Below are 17,396 nucleotides of genomic sequence, written 5' to 3' on the forward strand. Positions count from 1 at the left end.
AATCACCTTTTAACATGGAGAAAGGTCAAAGGCTTTCACGGAGATAGGAAGTGAAGGGAAATGTCTCCAACAGATTCAAAAACATGACTGTCCGTGTTTAGGGAGGCATGTGCAGTCCCGTACGCATGTAATTGCTTTGATTCCCTTATATTTGCATACAACTTCCACCTGCAATTGATTTGCACAGGCTAACAAGTGGCAGATGTATGTTGCACCCGTCACTCCTGGCAGAGAAAATGTGGTCATATTGTACAATATAGGGCCATTTGGGGCCAGGTGCATGGAGCCTTATGGGGAGAATACTTCCCTGGCCATTTCAGCATTCATGAAGGACTCACAAAGTAAAATAGTACTTGCAAACCCCCTGATTCTGGGTAAAGCAAACCTTACATCATTTGTTGTATATTGTCATTTCCTCTCTGTATATTACAATTGCTAAGAATTACTATGTTAAGTGACCCACTTTACTCCTAGGCAAGAGTAGGGTACCTTTCCCAGCCTGCAAACTCCTGGAATATTCACGTCATTCATCCAAGGGGGATGCAGGTCACTAATTGTCAAAGTATCACAAGATTTCCCACCTGCATAGATGTCAGTTATGCAGATATGAAATCTTGCAATACATTGGCACATCTGGTATGCTTTGCAGCCTTCTGGGATGTGTGACATATGGCTTTGTGTGGCTAAAGGTATGTGGTCAGCAGAAATTAGGAAGTGGGAAGGTAAAGGAGCAATATTCAAATATTTACAGGTCACAATGGGGTTGATTTACTAAAGTTGGAGAGTGCAAAATCCACTGCATGGAAACCAATCAGCTTCCAGTTTTTTTTTTGTCAAAGCTTAATCGAACAAGCTGAAGTTAGAAGCTGATTGGCTACTATGCAGAGCTGCACCAGATTTTGCACTCTCCATTTTTAGTAAATGAACCCCAATGAGACGTAAAAATTCTTAGCAATAGAGAGGAAAAAGAGAGAAGGGAGTGACAAAGTACAATGAATGGTGAATGGTCTGCGTTCTTATTGAGTGTGCACATGTGTGTGTCGGTTAACCACTTAAACTAATACTAAAGCTTAATTATTATTTTTTTTAAATAACAAACATGTTATACTTACCTGCTCTGTGCAATGATTTTTCACAGAGCAACCTGGATCCCCCTCTTCTCAGGTCCCACGCCAGTGCTCCTGGCCCCTCCCTCCTGTTGGGTGCTCCCATAGCAAACAGCTTGTTTTGGGGGCACCCAAGCAGGTGTGCTCCCGAGCTGCGGCTTTGTGTCCATTCACACACGGAGCGGTGGCTAGGCCCCACCCCCTCTGTCTCCTGATTGGCTCACTGGCCAATGGCTCTTGCTGCTGCTGAAAGCCAATCAGTGGTGGGAGTCCCCAGAGAGTCAAGACTCTTGTGGATATTGCTGCATTGAGAGGAGGGCACAGGTAAGTATCGGGGGGGGGGGGGGGGGCTGGAAGGGACTACTGCACACAGAAGGTTTTTTACTTTCATGCATATAATGCATGAAGGTAAGAGACCTTATGCCTTTACAACCACTGTAAGGTCCGTCCTAAAGCAGTTTTACTGCTACAGGGTGGCACCTGCACGTCGGATCATGTATAGATATGTGATCCAACTATTCTGGTTAGGGTTACGTGAACAATGTAAACAAGGCAGATTGCCGTTTTAACAGGAGGGAAGGGATGGAAATTGTGTCATGGCAAAGCAGGGAATAAATTCCATCTCTTTTTTGAAAGCAGCACACAAAGTAAACAAAAACACTGGCTAGGCACACAGTTAACCCTTTCACTGCCCATAAAGTTAACCCCTTCCCAGCCAGTGTCATTAGTACAGTGAAAGTGCATATTTTTTGCAGTGTTCTCTGTATTAGTGTTACTGGTCCCCAAAAAGTGTCAGAATGTCTGCCGCAATATTGCAGTTCCACTATAAGTCACTGATCGCTGTCATTACTAGTAAAAAAAAAAAAAAATCCCATAGTAATTTTTGCGCAAACCAATCAATATACGCTTTATTGGGATTTTTTACCATAAATATTTAACAGTATCTACTTTTTTATGAAGAAAGTAAATATTTTTTAAAAAAATAATATTGGATATGTTTTATAGCAGACATTAAAAAATATTGTTGTTTTCCTTCAAAGTTGTCAGCCTTTTTTTTGTTTATAGGGCAAAAAAAAAAAAAGGCAGCAGTGATCAAATATCACCAAAATAAATCTCTATTTGTGGAGAAAAAAAGGACAGAAATTTGGGTACAGCATTGCATGACCTCGCAATTGTCAGTTAAAGTACGTAGTGCTGTATCACAAAAAATGGCCTGGTCATGAATGGGGTAAATCTTCCGGAGATCAAGTGGTTAACCACTACAATACAGGGCACTTTCACCCCCTTCCTTCCCAGCCCAATTTTCAGCTTTCAGCGCTCTAGCGCTTTCAGTGACAATTGCGCGGTTATGCTACACTGTACCCAAATGAAATTGTTATCATTTTGTTCGCACAAATAGAGCTTTATTTTGGTGTTATTTATTCACGACTCCGTTTTTTTTTTTTTTGCGATATAAGCGCAAAAATAGCGGAAATTTGGAAAAAAAAATATTTTCTTTTTTCTATTTGAAAAGAAATCCAATAAAATCAAATTTTGTCATAAATTTAAGCCAAAATGTATTCTGCTACATGTTTTTGGTAAAAAAAAATCCGTTAAGTGTATAATAATTGGTTTGTGTGATCACGGACATATGTACGCAAATGATCATGTACATATGTGTGCAGGTGATCACGTACATATGTGTGCAGATAATCATTGGGACATGTGATTTTAGTGGGACATATGTGGGGGACATGTTTTTATTATTAGGAACATGTGTTTTTATTATTTGGGGACATGTATGTTTTGGGGACATGTGTGTTTTGGGGACATATGTGGGGACTGTGTTTGTACTGTGTGGTGTGTTGTGTGTTTACACTACACTGATGATCAGTGAGTAAAAAGCTGTAAAAAGCAGCCCATACTCACTGATCATCAGTCGGCTGCAGCGTTCTGCTCTCCTCTCCTCAGCGGTGACTTCCGTGTGAGGAGAGGAGAGCCGATTGCCTAGCAACTGGCTGTTTGTTTACATCACATGACGGCCGTGATTGGACACGGCCGTCATGTGATCAGGAGGGCCAATCACAGAGCCCTCCTGCCGATCTGAGATGTGCCGTGTCCGGGTGACACGAGCACATCGGGATCGCGCCGCTGCGCGGGCGCGCGCGCGCGATCCCGCTACTCCTGAATGACGTTCCTGAACGTCCTATCAGGAGTAGACGGCTCCCACCCGGCCGTATATATGCATTGGCCGGGTGGGAAGTGGTTAAGCAATAAGGCAAAATAAGTAACTATATGAAAAAATATACCAAAATAATTTTATAACTTTAGTTGATTTGTAGGTAAATCATTACTTCAAATAACCCAAGCACAGGTCCCAATCTAAATTACTGATCACGTCATCTAATATTTCATGAAACAATATTTATAGGCTTGTATCTAGGCTTTCAAAGATTCCAATTTAAATGCATTTTAATTAAAAAAAATAAAATAAAAACAAATACAGAGAAGTTTGAATCAAAATGATAGTAAATCATTCCTGTGTCCATCATACTTTAGTGCATGCTGCTGTTTGGCCAAAACACGCTATTGTGAAAAAAGTCTAAATACCCCACCAATGCATTAAAAAATAATTTATTTAATCTACTATACACTTGGTGTACAATTTATACAGCTGTACTGTCACTTACAGTCAAGAGCTAAGATGTGACTGTTACTATTTTTCATAAAGCAGTTACAGTGTAAGCTGTATTTGAATGAACTCGCATTTTCATGTGCGATAAAAGTGATATATTTCTAAGTGTCATTTAGAAATGTCTGCCTCTCATTTCAAAAAAATTGGTTTATCACTTTTTAATTAACCTGCAGGCAGCCCTGTCCCACTCATCAAATTTTGGAAGTGCATCAAAAGTGCTAAGTTCAAACTTCTCTGTATTTTTTTTTTCTGTTTTGTTTATTTTTTTAATTAAAATGCATTTATATTGCAAGCCTTGAAAGCCTAGACACAAGCCTATAAATATTGCTTCATGAAATATTAGTTGACGTGATCAGTAATTTAGTTTGGGACTTGTGCTTGGGTTATTTGATGTAACGTTTCACCTACAAATCAAGTAAAGTTATAAAATTATTTTGCTATATTTTTCATATAGTTGCTTATTTTGCCTTATTGCTTAACAGTCACATGTGTGGGCGCACACACTCAATAAAAGCGTAAAGTGTACCTTTCACCATTCGTTGTAGTTGGCCATTCCCACCCTTCCTTTTCCTCTTTGTTACTAACAATTTGTCTTATTGTGACCTGTAAACAGTTTAATATTGCTCTTCCACCTTCTCACTTCCTCATTTCTGCTGGCAACATACCTTTAGCCACCTGAAGCTGACTGGGACATACATGTCATACATCCCAAAAGGCGCAAAGTTAACCAAATGTACCAATGTATTGCAAGATTTCATACGTGCATGACTGACATACAGTGGGGAAAATAATTGTTTGATCCCCTACAGATTTTGTATGTTTGCTCACTTACAAAGAAATTAAGGGTCTATAATTTTTTATCATAGGTGTATTTTAAATGATATAGACAGAATATCAACCAAAAATCCAGAAAAAACACATAATACACGTATTATACATGAAGTTGCAGTTCAGTGAGTAAAATCAGTATTTGATCCCCAGGCACAATAGGACTTAGTACTTGGTGGAGAAACCCTTGTGGGCAAGCACAGAGGTAAGACATTTCTTATAGTTGGTGATCAGGTTTGCACACATCTCAGGAGGGATTTTTGGCCACTCTTCTTTACAGATATTCTCTAAATCTGTAAGGTTTCTTAGCTGTCACTTGGCAACTTGAAGTTTCAGCTCCCTCCTCAAATTTTCTATAGGATTAAGGTCTGGAGACTGGCTAGGCCACTCCATGACCTTACTGTGCTTCTTCTTGAGCCACTCTTTTGTTGGCGGTATGTTTTGGGTCATTGTCATGCTGGAAGAACCATCCATAATCCATCTTCAGTGTTCTGGCTGAGGGAAGGTTCTCATCCAAGATTTTACAATACATTGGCCCATCAATGTGGGATAGTTGGCAGAGAAACAGCCCCAAAGCATAATGTTTCCACCTCCATGCTTGGATGAGAACTTTTTTCCCTCAGCCAGAACACTGAGGATGGGTCGTGGATGGTCCTTCCAGTATGACATGACCCAAAACATACCATGAAGGCCACATAGGAGTGGCTCAAGATGAAGCACATTAAGATCATAGAGTGGCCTAGTCAGTCTCCAGCCCTTAATCCTTTAGAAAATGTATGGAGGAAACTGAAACTTCAAGTTGCCAAGAGACAGCCAAGAAACCTTAAGGATTTAGAGAATATCTGTAAAGAGTGGACCAAAATCCTCCCTGAGGTGTATGCAAACCTGGTAAGCAACTACAAGAAATGTCTCTGTGCTTACCAACAAAGGTTTCTCCACCAAGTACTAAGTCAAGGTTGCTTGGGGATCCAATACTTATTTTACTGACTGAACTGCAACTTAATTTATAGCATTTGATTTATGTGGGGTTTTTTTTCTGGATTTTTGGATGATATTCTGTCTCTATCATGTAAAATACATCTATGATAAAAATGATAGACCCTTCAATTCGTTGCAAACAAATAACTATTTTCCACACTGTATATGCAGGTTAGAAATCTTATGATGCTCCAGCACTTAGCGACCTGCAGACTACTTGGATGCGTGGCCAGAAAATCCCAGGAGCCTGAGGGCTGCAAAAGGTATCCTACTCTTGCTTAGGCATAAAGTGGGCAGGTGGGTCACTTAGCATGGTAATTTTTAGAAATTGTACTAAAAAAAAGGAGGAAATTAGAAAGAACAACAAATTTTGACCAGTTTGCTTTAACTGGAATCAGATGGTTTGCAAGTACTAGTATACTTTGTGAGTCCTTCCTAAATGCTTTAAGAAATACTGTATGCTCCCAGTAAGGCTTCATGCACATCGCTGTAAATGGCTGTAAAATGTACAATACACCCATATTTTCTCTGCCAGGAGTGATGGTTACAACACATAGCTGCCAAGTTAAAAAGAATTGGTGGAGCAGGTTGGGAAAAATTTGATTTAATGTTTGATTTTAATGAGTTATAAAAGGTGTTCAATATACAATATTCACTACATATAACTAAATCTTTTTACAGCATTTAGAAGGCATGAACAAATGAAGTTATTGGAACTTATCCTAATTTAGATAGATTTTTTTGAAATTCACAGAAAACATGTTTAAGACAAAATTAAAATAAATGATTTATAAATGCACTAGGAAATTCCTGTCAAATAAAAAATGAAAATTGACTTGTATGTAATGAGAAAATGCAGGTAAATGTTTTAAGAATCTGAACACTTGCCACTTGAAGTTTGTACTCTCTGAGATGTCATTAAAAAGTAGAAGTAAAAGTAAACTACTGACTCCAAAGCAAGATCCTGGAAGAGGATCTTTGCAAAGAACCTTCAAGAAGGTCTAACTCTCACTGGAGTTGTGGCAAGCCAGTCTGCTGGGCAGTGTTGCTAAAACAGATATGATATGCCTTCAAGAAGCATCAGAAAGGAACATTAAGCTAATCACAAAAAGTTAATTTCTAAAGACTGCAACACAACTCAGCCAAAATTAAATTGTAAGCAAGGTTTGTACAGGATGTCCCCGAGTTATGAACACGTTAAGGACTGTAGGTTTGTTCGTAAGTGAAATCTGTTTGTAAGGCGGAACACTACTTGTACGGTGTAACTTCCGACTGTGCAGGGATGTGGGATGTTTTGCCGTCTGCCTGTGGAGGGATGTGGGATGTTCCGGGCACTTCTGGGGCTCTTCCGGCCATGCAGTACATGAAGTACTGCAGTGTGGAATGTGGCAAGATAAGTGCTCGGAGGTATCCAGGACCAACATGGAGCACAAGCAGCTGGCATTGAGGCTGTTCGTAAGTAGGAGTTGTTTGTAAGTCGGGTGTTCGTAAGTCGGGGACTGCCTGTATTTTGGAAACAGCTAACACTTTTTGACTACAACCACCAAGGCATGTTTACATTAAAAGCAGACTTTGTTATGTATTGTGAGATGCCAGGGACTTATCCATGCTGACTTATTAAAGTGAATGTATAACTAAGGGCATCATTTCTTTAGATTTAGGCCTCATACCTTGGGCCATATGACATACAAATTTGGGTGAATTTCTGGGAGCCGCAGGTGCTGTGTATATCCATCCCATATAAATCAATGGCTGTACACTGGTTCTTGTTTAAACATGTGCATGTGTATGGACATACAGCCTGGACCATCTGCATCCAGGGTTGTGCATCTGTATACATGCATGTGTTTAAACAAGTAGCAGTGAATACACGCATACAGCCAATGTTTGCTATGGGTGGCTATATGCGCCACCTGTGTTTCCCAGGCAGGGAGACACATTCATATTTTACATCATACAGCTCCAGGCATCCATGTGCATAAGGCCCCAAAGTGGTTAGAAGTTAAAACCACTGTCAGAAACTTATTGCTGTCAGTGTCTCTGTTTGGGAAATTCATCTTCTGGGAATTAAAAAGTTATGGCAAATCCAAACAGGAATAGAGGAGATATCTTCCAGTGATGACACTTGTTCCCATGACACTATCTAAGAGGTGATATCCCTCACATTGGAAAGATAACCTCTTACTTTTTGATGGGTCTATGGGACAAGAAGTGCAAGGAAGTCTCCATAATACGACTCAGAAGGCAAAAAGCCCCACCTGAAATGAAAGAAATCCCTTTAGATATACTTTAATAAAAGGTCCAGGTTAACATGGCTGGCCGTGTGAAGTGAACACAATCTCCTCTAAGTTTACTTCACTGTGTCACATTTTAGTAAATCACATCTGATTGGTCTACCAATGGATGCAGGATTTTTATGCATTGCTTATATTGTATAGGTATGGGCATTCAATAAGAGTCTATGTAAAATCTGTAGGTCTACACTGAGCACAGTTTTCATGTGGACAAAAAAATACATGCATACAGAGACATTTTGCTCTGCACTGCCTCTGAGGTGAAGCTACAGACTGTTGCAAAGCAGTCAAATTCAACCCCTTAATATCATGGAAAAGGGGTCACTGACACTGGTACTGATTCTAAAAAAAACAAATTGTCTTGTTCTCATGATTTATTTAGGATTTGTAATGGAAGTTGGTCAAATGTCTTGGAACCCCAAATCAATTGCAATGTTTTGTTGATTTTCTCAATAATGGAACTTTTACATTAAATCAGTTAAATGCAGTACTTTACATGTGCAAAAAAAGGAAAAACACCATAGCTTGAATAGAAAAGCATTTCCCCCTACTAGCATGCTTCACAAAACAACTCTTGCTCTCTATGTGAAATCAGCTGTTGCACTAAAGAGATTCTACATGTCCCCTGCTGAGTTAGATCTATATCTCTGCATTCAGCGAAGTTTATGCCCATGCTTATTGGAGAGTTCTGGCTCTGGATCAGCAGAGGTGTGTTGGACCTCTGCAGAAACACCACTACTTCCACACAGAGAGCAAGGGTCATTCTCTTGACCTTGCTGGCAGAGAATACACATTTATGCTCAGGCTGTGACTGAGTGACAATGGTTATCATGATGAAGAGCAAGGGTGGATCTTTCAAGCATAGGAAACAGCAACAGAGGTTATAACTCCACCCCATTCAAAACTTAAAATGAAATGTTTTGGCAACAAAGAAAGTCTAAACTGCATATTTCTGCAAAGTTGTATGTAAAGTTGACCATTTATTGCTAAATGTAACAAGCTGAAAAAAAAAATACAAAGTGTGGCATGTGCACAGCTTGTGTAGGCTGTCAGTGCTTAGTTATAACTCCAATTTACAAAAAAGGCCTGCATTTTCTGTAAACATATCTTGGTGGTTGTACCCAAAAAGTGGGTACGGTTTCCAAAATACAGACCTTGCTTCCACATTATTTTCAGCTTATTTGGTTGTGTTGTGTTGTAGTCTTCAGACATTAACTTTTGTGATTAGATTAATGTTCCTTTCTGATGCATATCATATTTGTGTTAGCAACACTGCCCAGTAGATTGGCTTATCACTACTCCTATGGGAGTTAGACCTTCTTTTAGGCTCCTTGAAGAGATCCTTTTCCAGGATCTTGCTTTGGTATCAATACTTTACCTTTACTTCCACTTTTTAATGACATCCCCGAGAGTACAAACTTCAAGCAGTAAGTGTTCCGAATATTTACAGCATTTATGCACATTGTCTCATCACATACAAGTCAATTTTCATTTTTTGTTTGACAGGAATTTTCTAGAGTATTTGTAAATCATTTATTTTAATTTTGTCTTAGACATGTTTTCTGTGAATTTCAAAAAATTCAATCTAAATTAGGATAAGTTCCGATAACTTTATTTGATCATAGTTTTCTAGACGCAGTAAAAAGATTCATTTATAAAAGGTGTTCACTATACCAAACACACAATATTTACCACATCAGTTTTAGGCACCAGTTCACAAAAAGGATATTAGGGAACTGGAGAAAATGCAGAGAAGGGCAACTGATAAGAGTCCTCAATGAGAAAAGATTAGAGGAACTGAATTAATTCTCTCTTGAGAAGAGGAGATTAAGAGGGATATGATCAACATGTATAAATACATAAGGGGTCCATATAGTGAATTTATAGTGAATATAACTGGGTACTAACATTTATAGGTGAAGTTGATCCAGAGGTTATCTGATTGCCTCATGGGGGAGATTTTTTTCCCCTGCTGGAGAAAATTGGGTCATGCTTTGCTGGGGTTTTTTGCCTTTCTCTGGGTCAACTGTGAGTAATGCATTGTGTATATGGGATTGTGTTTTTTTCCTAGGTTGAACTAGATGGACTTGGTGTCTTTTTTTAACCTGACTATGTAACATTAAACCATCAGATACTTTACAACCTGCCCCACCAACAATTCCTTTCAACTTGATCTTAAAGCACAAGGGCAAGTTTAGTTTACTAATCCTTCAGTGCCCATCCTCTTCAGGATGAGCATTTTTCTAATAGGATATATTTGCCATAACTGTAGGCCTCAATTGATTTTAACTGTGCAGTGTGCCCAACCCCTGACTATTTTTAGAGTCAATAATCTTATTCTGAGATGTTACTTAAGTAGTCTTTAGCTGATGGATGTAAAGCACCACATATTTAAAGGTTCCAAATGACAGATAGCTTATGAAGATCTATACATACTGTATGTATCTTAAGTAGAAATGAAGGCAGAAATTTTGAAACTTTTTTTTTGGATAGAGTAAGGGAGGATAATAACATTTGTCTTTTTTTCTATCTGTGCATTAAGACGGCTCTCATTCACTTACATTGATTTTATCATGTCGCACGACTTGAGGCAACTTCAAGTCGGATCCAAAGTCGCCCCTGTGTGAATGGACTCTTACGGTCACCAGGATGAATAGGGAGGGCGAATTTTCTTAATGGGAAAAAAAAAAAAATAACAGACGTGTTCTAATCTCTCTCCACTCTTAATTTAAAACAGTAAACAAAGTTTTGTTAAGCCTTTAGTTATACTTTAATATTTTATGTTATTACATCTCTTTGTTTACTTTTGTCCCCCCCACCATTACCGCTATGATTATATTGACTGCCGACCCTGGGTATCTTATTCCTGGAAGCCAAACAACAAAAGAATAGGCTTCTACTCTGTAATGTTTCTTTAGACATGGAAAGGAACCATGTTGTCTAACAAGGGAGTTTGGACCCTTACTGTGGATTAAGTTGTGCCAAATTATAGCTGAACTCCAGGTAGATATAAATAACCAAATGAATGCAGCTCTGAATTTATTTATATATTCTCTCTCTTTTTTTTTTATGGAAGTAGTGTATGTCCCTGAATTCAACTTGGTATCAGCAGAGTTCAGACTAGGGAAAAAAGAAACCACACAAGAAAACAATCAGTTATGCTGACATGTAATAAAAATACATGCTATTAGAAATAGAGATTATAGTTTTAGGTGCATGATTCTACTGCTTCTCCTTTCACTGTTCAGTCACAGGCTGGTAGAAAAGAGACCTGTAAGTGTTACTAAAGCAGAGAAAAATCAGGTCTCCTGCCCTTGTAGACAAGACGGTATAGAGGTGTGTTAATATTTTGGCAGCTAAAAAGTATCTGTATTTCATCTGCCTACTTAGCCTTCCTGAAGGGCAGCTTTAAGGCCTCATGCACATAGGACGTTTTGAAAACTCACCTAGAAGCCTTTCCTCCTGGCAGCAGTGTTTTGGCATAAAAAAAAGCCTGATGCTTGTAAAAGTGTCCAATGCTATTACAAGCCTTTAGGCCCGTTTACAGGCATGAAGCAATTGGGAGTTAATTTATTTAATTGGCCAGAATAATAATTTATTCTGGCTACTGAAATTAACGCTCAAGCACTAAATGTAAGTAGTGTTAACACGCATTTACAAGCATCAAGCGTTTTTTCTGACAAAACACTGCTGCTCCTGGACGCACTGGTAGTGTTTTTTTTCCTGCCTCTCAAAGCCCCTGCCACTAAACGCTGTTAAAAGTCTATGTGCGCATGGTCACACATAGGCTAACATGGAGGGGCATTTGAAAGAGGAAAAAAAAGCAACACTAAAAGTGGCAGTTCTGTGTGCATAAGGCCTTAATTTAACCCAAAAAAAAAAAGATGCTAAAGTCCATCTAGAAAAAGCAGCACATATAAAACACCTGCATGTTTTCACTACCTTCCACCCGTGAAGGTAAAGAAACAAATGCAGCTTTAGAGTTTAGAATTCTATGTGTTAGCTATAATCCACCCCCCCCCCCCCAACACTTTCCCATATCCACCCAGGAACTTACCATTTGAGTAAAATGCTCTTCATTAATTGTAAAGGCAGCAATAATTCTGTATGTGTCCTTTTTGAAACTATTGTGACTTGTTTGTAACATGTTAATGGAAATAGCCTGAATGAAATATGTCAGGATACAGATACTGAATAGATGATTTTGAATAGAATTATCTTGGTTGATTGCATAAGCAATACCTTTTACTGCTAGAATAACACCTTAACGGCACAATAATGACGACATGACAATGTATGTAAATCAAGAACTGCATGTGGGTTTATTTCACACTTGAGAAAACAGTGGATTTAATTGTGTGAACCGAAATGTACTGTACAATATTAATGATAGAACATCAAAATGTATAATTCATAGTGCATTACTTTATTTTGTATTTATTTCAATTTTTTTGTCAGTTTCTTTTGTACGTGCATCTGAAAAGATGCAGGCGACAGTAAAATTTTTCTCAGTTTAAGTCAATCTGCAGGAACTTAATTTTATTCAAAAATGTGATTTTTTTTTTTTACATTTTATATACATAGGAATTGAATATAAAATGACAATATAAAAGTTCAAAGTGAAAGCATACAGCCAGAAGGTACAAAGAAAGCAGAACTGTTTCAAATGGTATATTGTAACATGTACTCTTAAATTATTATCTTATATTTACAGGAAACAGAATCCAATATTTGTCCCAGGCTGTTCTATTATTTTGTCCAGGAGAAGGACCTGTGATGTACAAATTTGAACCCTTGGATGCCCGACTGCTCAAGTGGTTAAGATACCTCTGATGCTTATAATGGTTAACCTGCTGGTAGCAAAAGAGATCAAAATGCAGCGCTGCTGTAAGAACACATAAGCTTGTACCAAAGCTTACATTTGCAAATAATTATAAACTGTAATATTCATCTTGTAAAACAAGAAATAGTTTCTACACATGTAAATAACATATTTGCATACAGAAACTTGCCCAAGTGAAACATCATCTTTTCCCATTCTGATATCTCTCACTTAATGGTGCAGTATATATGATATATATTCTATTTTGTTCTTCCATTTGTACTATTATTTACTATTTCATTTTTTATTTTTTTTTACATATGTGGCATTGTAACCCTAAGAGTACTATATAGCGTTCCTCCTTCATCCCAGGGCTGCATGCATAATTTGTTTTACGTTCTGTATTATTTTTAAACTAATATATTTTCATTTTTAAATGTTTGAATTGTATAGACTTTCGTTAAATATGTTTTTATTTAATATGAAAAGGCACAGAAATGCTATGGCAGTGCTCAAAGGGTTAACTTTACGCCACTAGATTTTCCAACCTTTATTGTCATGGCAACGTGTTAATTTTAGGATGTTTGTTTTTTTTTTTTGTTTTTTTTTGTCATTGTTCCTTTTGTGTTGCTTTGTGGTTAAATTAATGTCTCTCAATGGTGTCTCCCACTACATTCTACAAAAGATAGCTTAACATCAAGAACAGATGTTGAAAATTAAAGGTCAGACATTGACTCACAAAAAAGAAACATGCACAAATCAGACAAAGAGAATATAAATATAAATATAAAATATGTGTAAGAAAAAAAAATTCCAGATAGGCAGTTCAGCAACAAAAAATAAGACTGATTTCAGAGGCTCAGGTCAGGCCTAGTGCAGTATTATGAATATGTTTAGTGCAATGTTCTTGTGGTCACTTGCATACCTGGCTGCATGACTTGATGTTACTGTTTTTCCATTTCAGTTACATATATCACATGGTCCTCTGGGGACTTTCCATGTGTTTTACTAAGGTGCAGTTTAACTGCGTGCTTGCTTGCAAAAGTCCTGTTGCAAAGCTTACACTGGAATGTGGAACCCGAGTCCTCGTCAATAAGACCTATTGAGTTTAAAGCCTTATTGGTGATAACTTTTGAAACATTCTGTTGTTCTTGAATCTGACTGATAGAAAGCTTTGAAAGATCCTTTAAGCCAAAGCCTAAATGTGTTTCTAAATGACTTATGTATGTTGAAGCAGTCCGGAACTGAGAGGCACAATCATTGCAAAAGAAAACAGGATGTCCCGTGTCCAAATTCTTTAAAAATTTTGTACCCCCTGTCCTCCTCAACTGATATTTGACATTGGCCAGCCAGTGGCTAATTGTTGTCATTGAAAGACCTGTGAATTTAGAGATATGTACCCGTTCTTGAGGACCCAAGTCTGACATGATATATTTGCCTTCGGGTGTTTCCCTTAAGCTTGATGCAAACTGGGCCTGAAGTATAAGGAGATGTTGAGGATTCCAGTTGGACTGTCTACCCTTTCTCTTATGCACCGGTGACAATTCATCCAATGCCTCTTCAAAACTGCTGCCATCTGCATCTGACTTTTCAGATACAGTAGATGGTGTAGATGACTTGGGTGTCAAGCGTCCCGTGAGGTTTTTCACCATATCAGATATATCCATCAGTGCACTTTCTCTAAGAGGTGGGGAAACAGGGTCTGTCATGCTTGAAACAAGAGGTTTATTTTTAGATTTTGTTAAATCAATTGGCTGATCACTGTTCTCATAGTAGTACCGATCATTAGAATCTACTTGTTTAACAGGAGTAGTGGGGTAGACAGGTTTATCCAACATACTATTGCTAATTTTATATAACATTGCCAGTGGATCCAAAGATGGACTAATGGGTTTTGAGACTTTTCCCAAATGTGTATTCATTATAGACTGCAATGCACTCAGTGGATTAATAAATGATGGCTCAGATGAATGGTCTGTAATAATTCCTAAGCTGTTGCATCCATTAGTAACTTTTGTTTTAAGAGGATCTGTTCCATTTGGTGTATGGGGCTCCAATGGGACTTCCTTTTTTGTCTTTGGACTTTCAGCCTCTATAGTTTTCCTAATAACTTTAGAATTGGCTTCCTCGGATTTAAGAATGTCTTTGTTTTCTTTTGCCACTGGAGATGCTGGCTTGACAGGAGTTACCCTTTCTTTCTCTACTGGTTTTTCATCTTTCTTTATATTGATTTTTCCTGTCACCTTCTCAACTAGTTCTTCCATTGCAGAGACATTGCTTTTGTGAGGTGGAGGGGTTAAACTTCCTGGAGAGTGAATCAAAGCATTGTGGTCAGATGCCATTGATTTTACGCTGCTGGCATAAGAAGGCTGCATCTGAACAGTCTGTACAGTTGGCTGTAGCATTTTTACAGTTCCTGGCAACTGATAAGCAGCATGGATACTAGGATATCCTCCCCATGATGGTGCTCCATTTTGAGCTTTACTGATCGCTGAGGACACTGTATTTTCTAGTGATTTTAAAATATCCAGCCCACCTTTAGGACTGTCATCTAAATCTTCTTCTCTGAGGTACTGGTAAGAAGTTGCAGGCTCGGTTTTTTCAGAGTCCTCATTTTCCTCCTTAATCTTTTTCTCTGGCTCTGGACTTGTTGCCTTCTCCTTTTCAATATCCTTCCTGTCATCAGGATGTGGAGATGCAGCAGGTGAGTCTGGTTGTTTCTTTATATAAGATGCTGGTAGCCTTGCATGTGTAGTTGGTGGCAAAGGTATTGACTGAATCTTTTCTTCCACCACTGCATCCATGACAAGCTGTTTACCTTTCTTTGAGGCTGAACTGGTCACTTTTAAAAAATGTCCAGTTACCATCATATGAGCAGTGAGCTGCTGCAAAGTATCATGAGAGCTACCACACTCCATACACTTTAGAATTTGAGCCTTGCGTGCCTCAAACTGCCATGTGTAACTAGCACCATTTTGATATCCATATCTGTTGTTAGGGGTCACGTATGGATTGGCAGTTTTTGGGTCCTTTGTATTATCATTTGCAATGGCCCCTGGGGAGATTCCTGCTTGTTCAGGGGAATCGGGTGAAATGATATCCTGAAGAGCCCGTTTTTTCGTTGTAGGGACCAATTTTGTAATGGCCGGTACTGGCTCTTTTAGAGGCACTTTTTGGTAATGCTTTGTTTTAATCATGTGAACACTTAGATCTTGCAAAGACTCAAAGGAATGTCCACAGTACATGCATTTCAATACTTTCTGTGCATCCTCCTTTCCCTCCATCTCCATAAGTGATCTCTTTCTAGGTTTAGACCAGCGTCTTGTCCTCTCAGCTTCTCTGTCTCTGTTGTCATCACGATAATGACCCGTTTCATTCATGTGCACAGTCAGTTGAACCAGTGTGTCATAGGCTGCACTGCAATCTTTGCATCGAAATTTGCTGGCACCAGTAAACACAGGCCCGTACAGTTTATTGTTTTGCCGATAAAGCTGCACTGTACTAAACAAGCTGGGTTCTGGCAAAAGTCCATATGATGTTTGCTGTAATGTCTTTGCCAGGGCTGCCTGGTGCCAGTCATACCCAGAACCACTGTTAGTATTAGTACAACTAACAGTACTAGTAGTAACACTAGTACTTGTAGTAGTGCTGCTGCTTGTAATGGTTGTGGGAGATTCAGAGTCAGCCTTTCTATCTGTGCTTTCACTCTGTTTACTTGCATTGGAGCTTGAGTTAGATTTTTTCAGATCCAAAGCCAGAGGAGGCCAACTGCACTCTGAAAGCAAATTTGTATAGACTGCTTTGATTTGTGCCAAGCTGTCCTGAGGGTAAGATGTGTTGTCCACATTCTGGCTGTCTTCCCTGTCCTGCCCATCCTTAGAGGAAGTACTTTTAAAATCTGCTAGATGATCACTTGCTTCACTAAAGGGTGAACCATAGCCAGCATCTTGATTAGTTGCACTACTGACGGGAGAATTTTGATAGCTCTGAGTCTCTTTGTTGTCTGGTTCCTCACTGAATAAATATTCACTGTCTTGGACATCTAACGAAAGACCATCGTCTTCTACATTATCTTCGTCAATTTCAGCTGCCTTTAATTCCTCTGCAGGAACGTATGCTGAAAGACAGAACAAAAAAAGAAGAAACATTATAATGTGAACATTTTTTTTACTAACGTTCTAGATTTAGGGTGTGGGAAATAGTGAGTGTGAAAGGATAGATGGAAGAACATCAAAGAAATCCAATGGATTTAAAATGTTTTACAATTAATTAACAAGGTATTATATTTCTTAGTACAAGATATAAGGGACAAACTAATCATGCTTTAAAAACACAGTTGCAGATTTATGGACCTATATTTAACTTCATTTACCCCTCGAAGAGAGTACAAGTTTTTCCTTGAATATATCTTTAAATCATGTCTAAACCAAAGAAAAAAATTGCAATATATTACTGCTTTCCAGTCTATAGATTTGGTGGCTGCATTTGGTTGTTTTTTTAGTTTTTTATTTTTCACCTGGGGATCTTGCCAGTAACACAATGGGGGTGACAATCCTCATCCGCCATACTAAATCTATGAAAAAGCAGTGCAGTCATCCTAGGACAGACTCATGCTCTATGTTACTGAGCTGAAGAGAAGGAGAGGTGGAACAGTTTTACAATTTAACCAGTTCCAGACTGCCCACTGCACATAT

At 38.5% G+C, this 17,396-nt stretch overlaps 1 protein-coding gene across 1 annotated transcript in view; it reads right to left on the minus strand.

Annotated features, from left to right (window-relative positions):
• Positions 1–12,179: 12,179 nt before the first annotated feature.
• Positions 12,180–17,396, minus strand: part of TSHZ1 (teashirt zinc finger homeobox 1) — a 135,670-nt gene continuing 130,453 nt past the window's right edge. Inside the window, exon 2 of the mRNA XM_077492354.1 lies at positions 12,180–16,819. Within this exon, the coding sequence (XP_077348480.1) occupies positions 13,647–16,819 (3,173 nt within the window). The 3' untranslated portion in view covers positions 12,180–13,646. The remainder of the gene's footprint in view (positions 16,820–17,396) is intronic.

Source organism: Lithobates pipiens, unplaced genomic scaffold, assembly GCF_037356315.1.
Source record: "Lithobates pipiens isolate NorthernLeopardFrog02 unplaced genomic scaffold, aLitPip1_a1.2 Scaffold_19, whole genome shotgun sequence".
Lineage (NCBI taxonomy): Eukaryota > Metazoa > Chordata > Amphibia > Anura > Ranidae > Lithobates > Lithobates pipiens.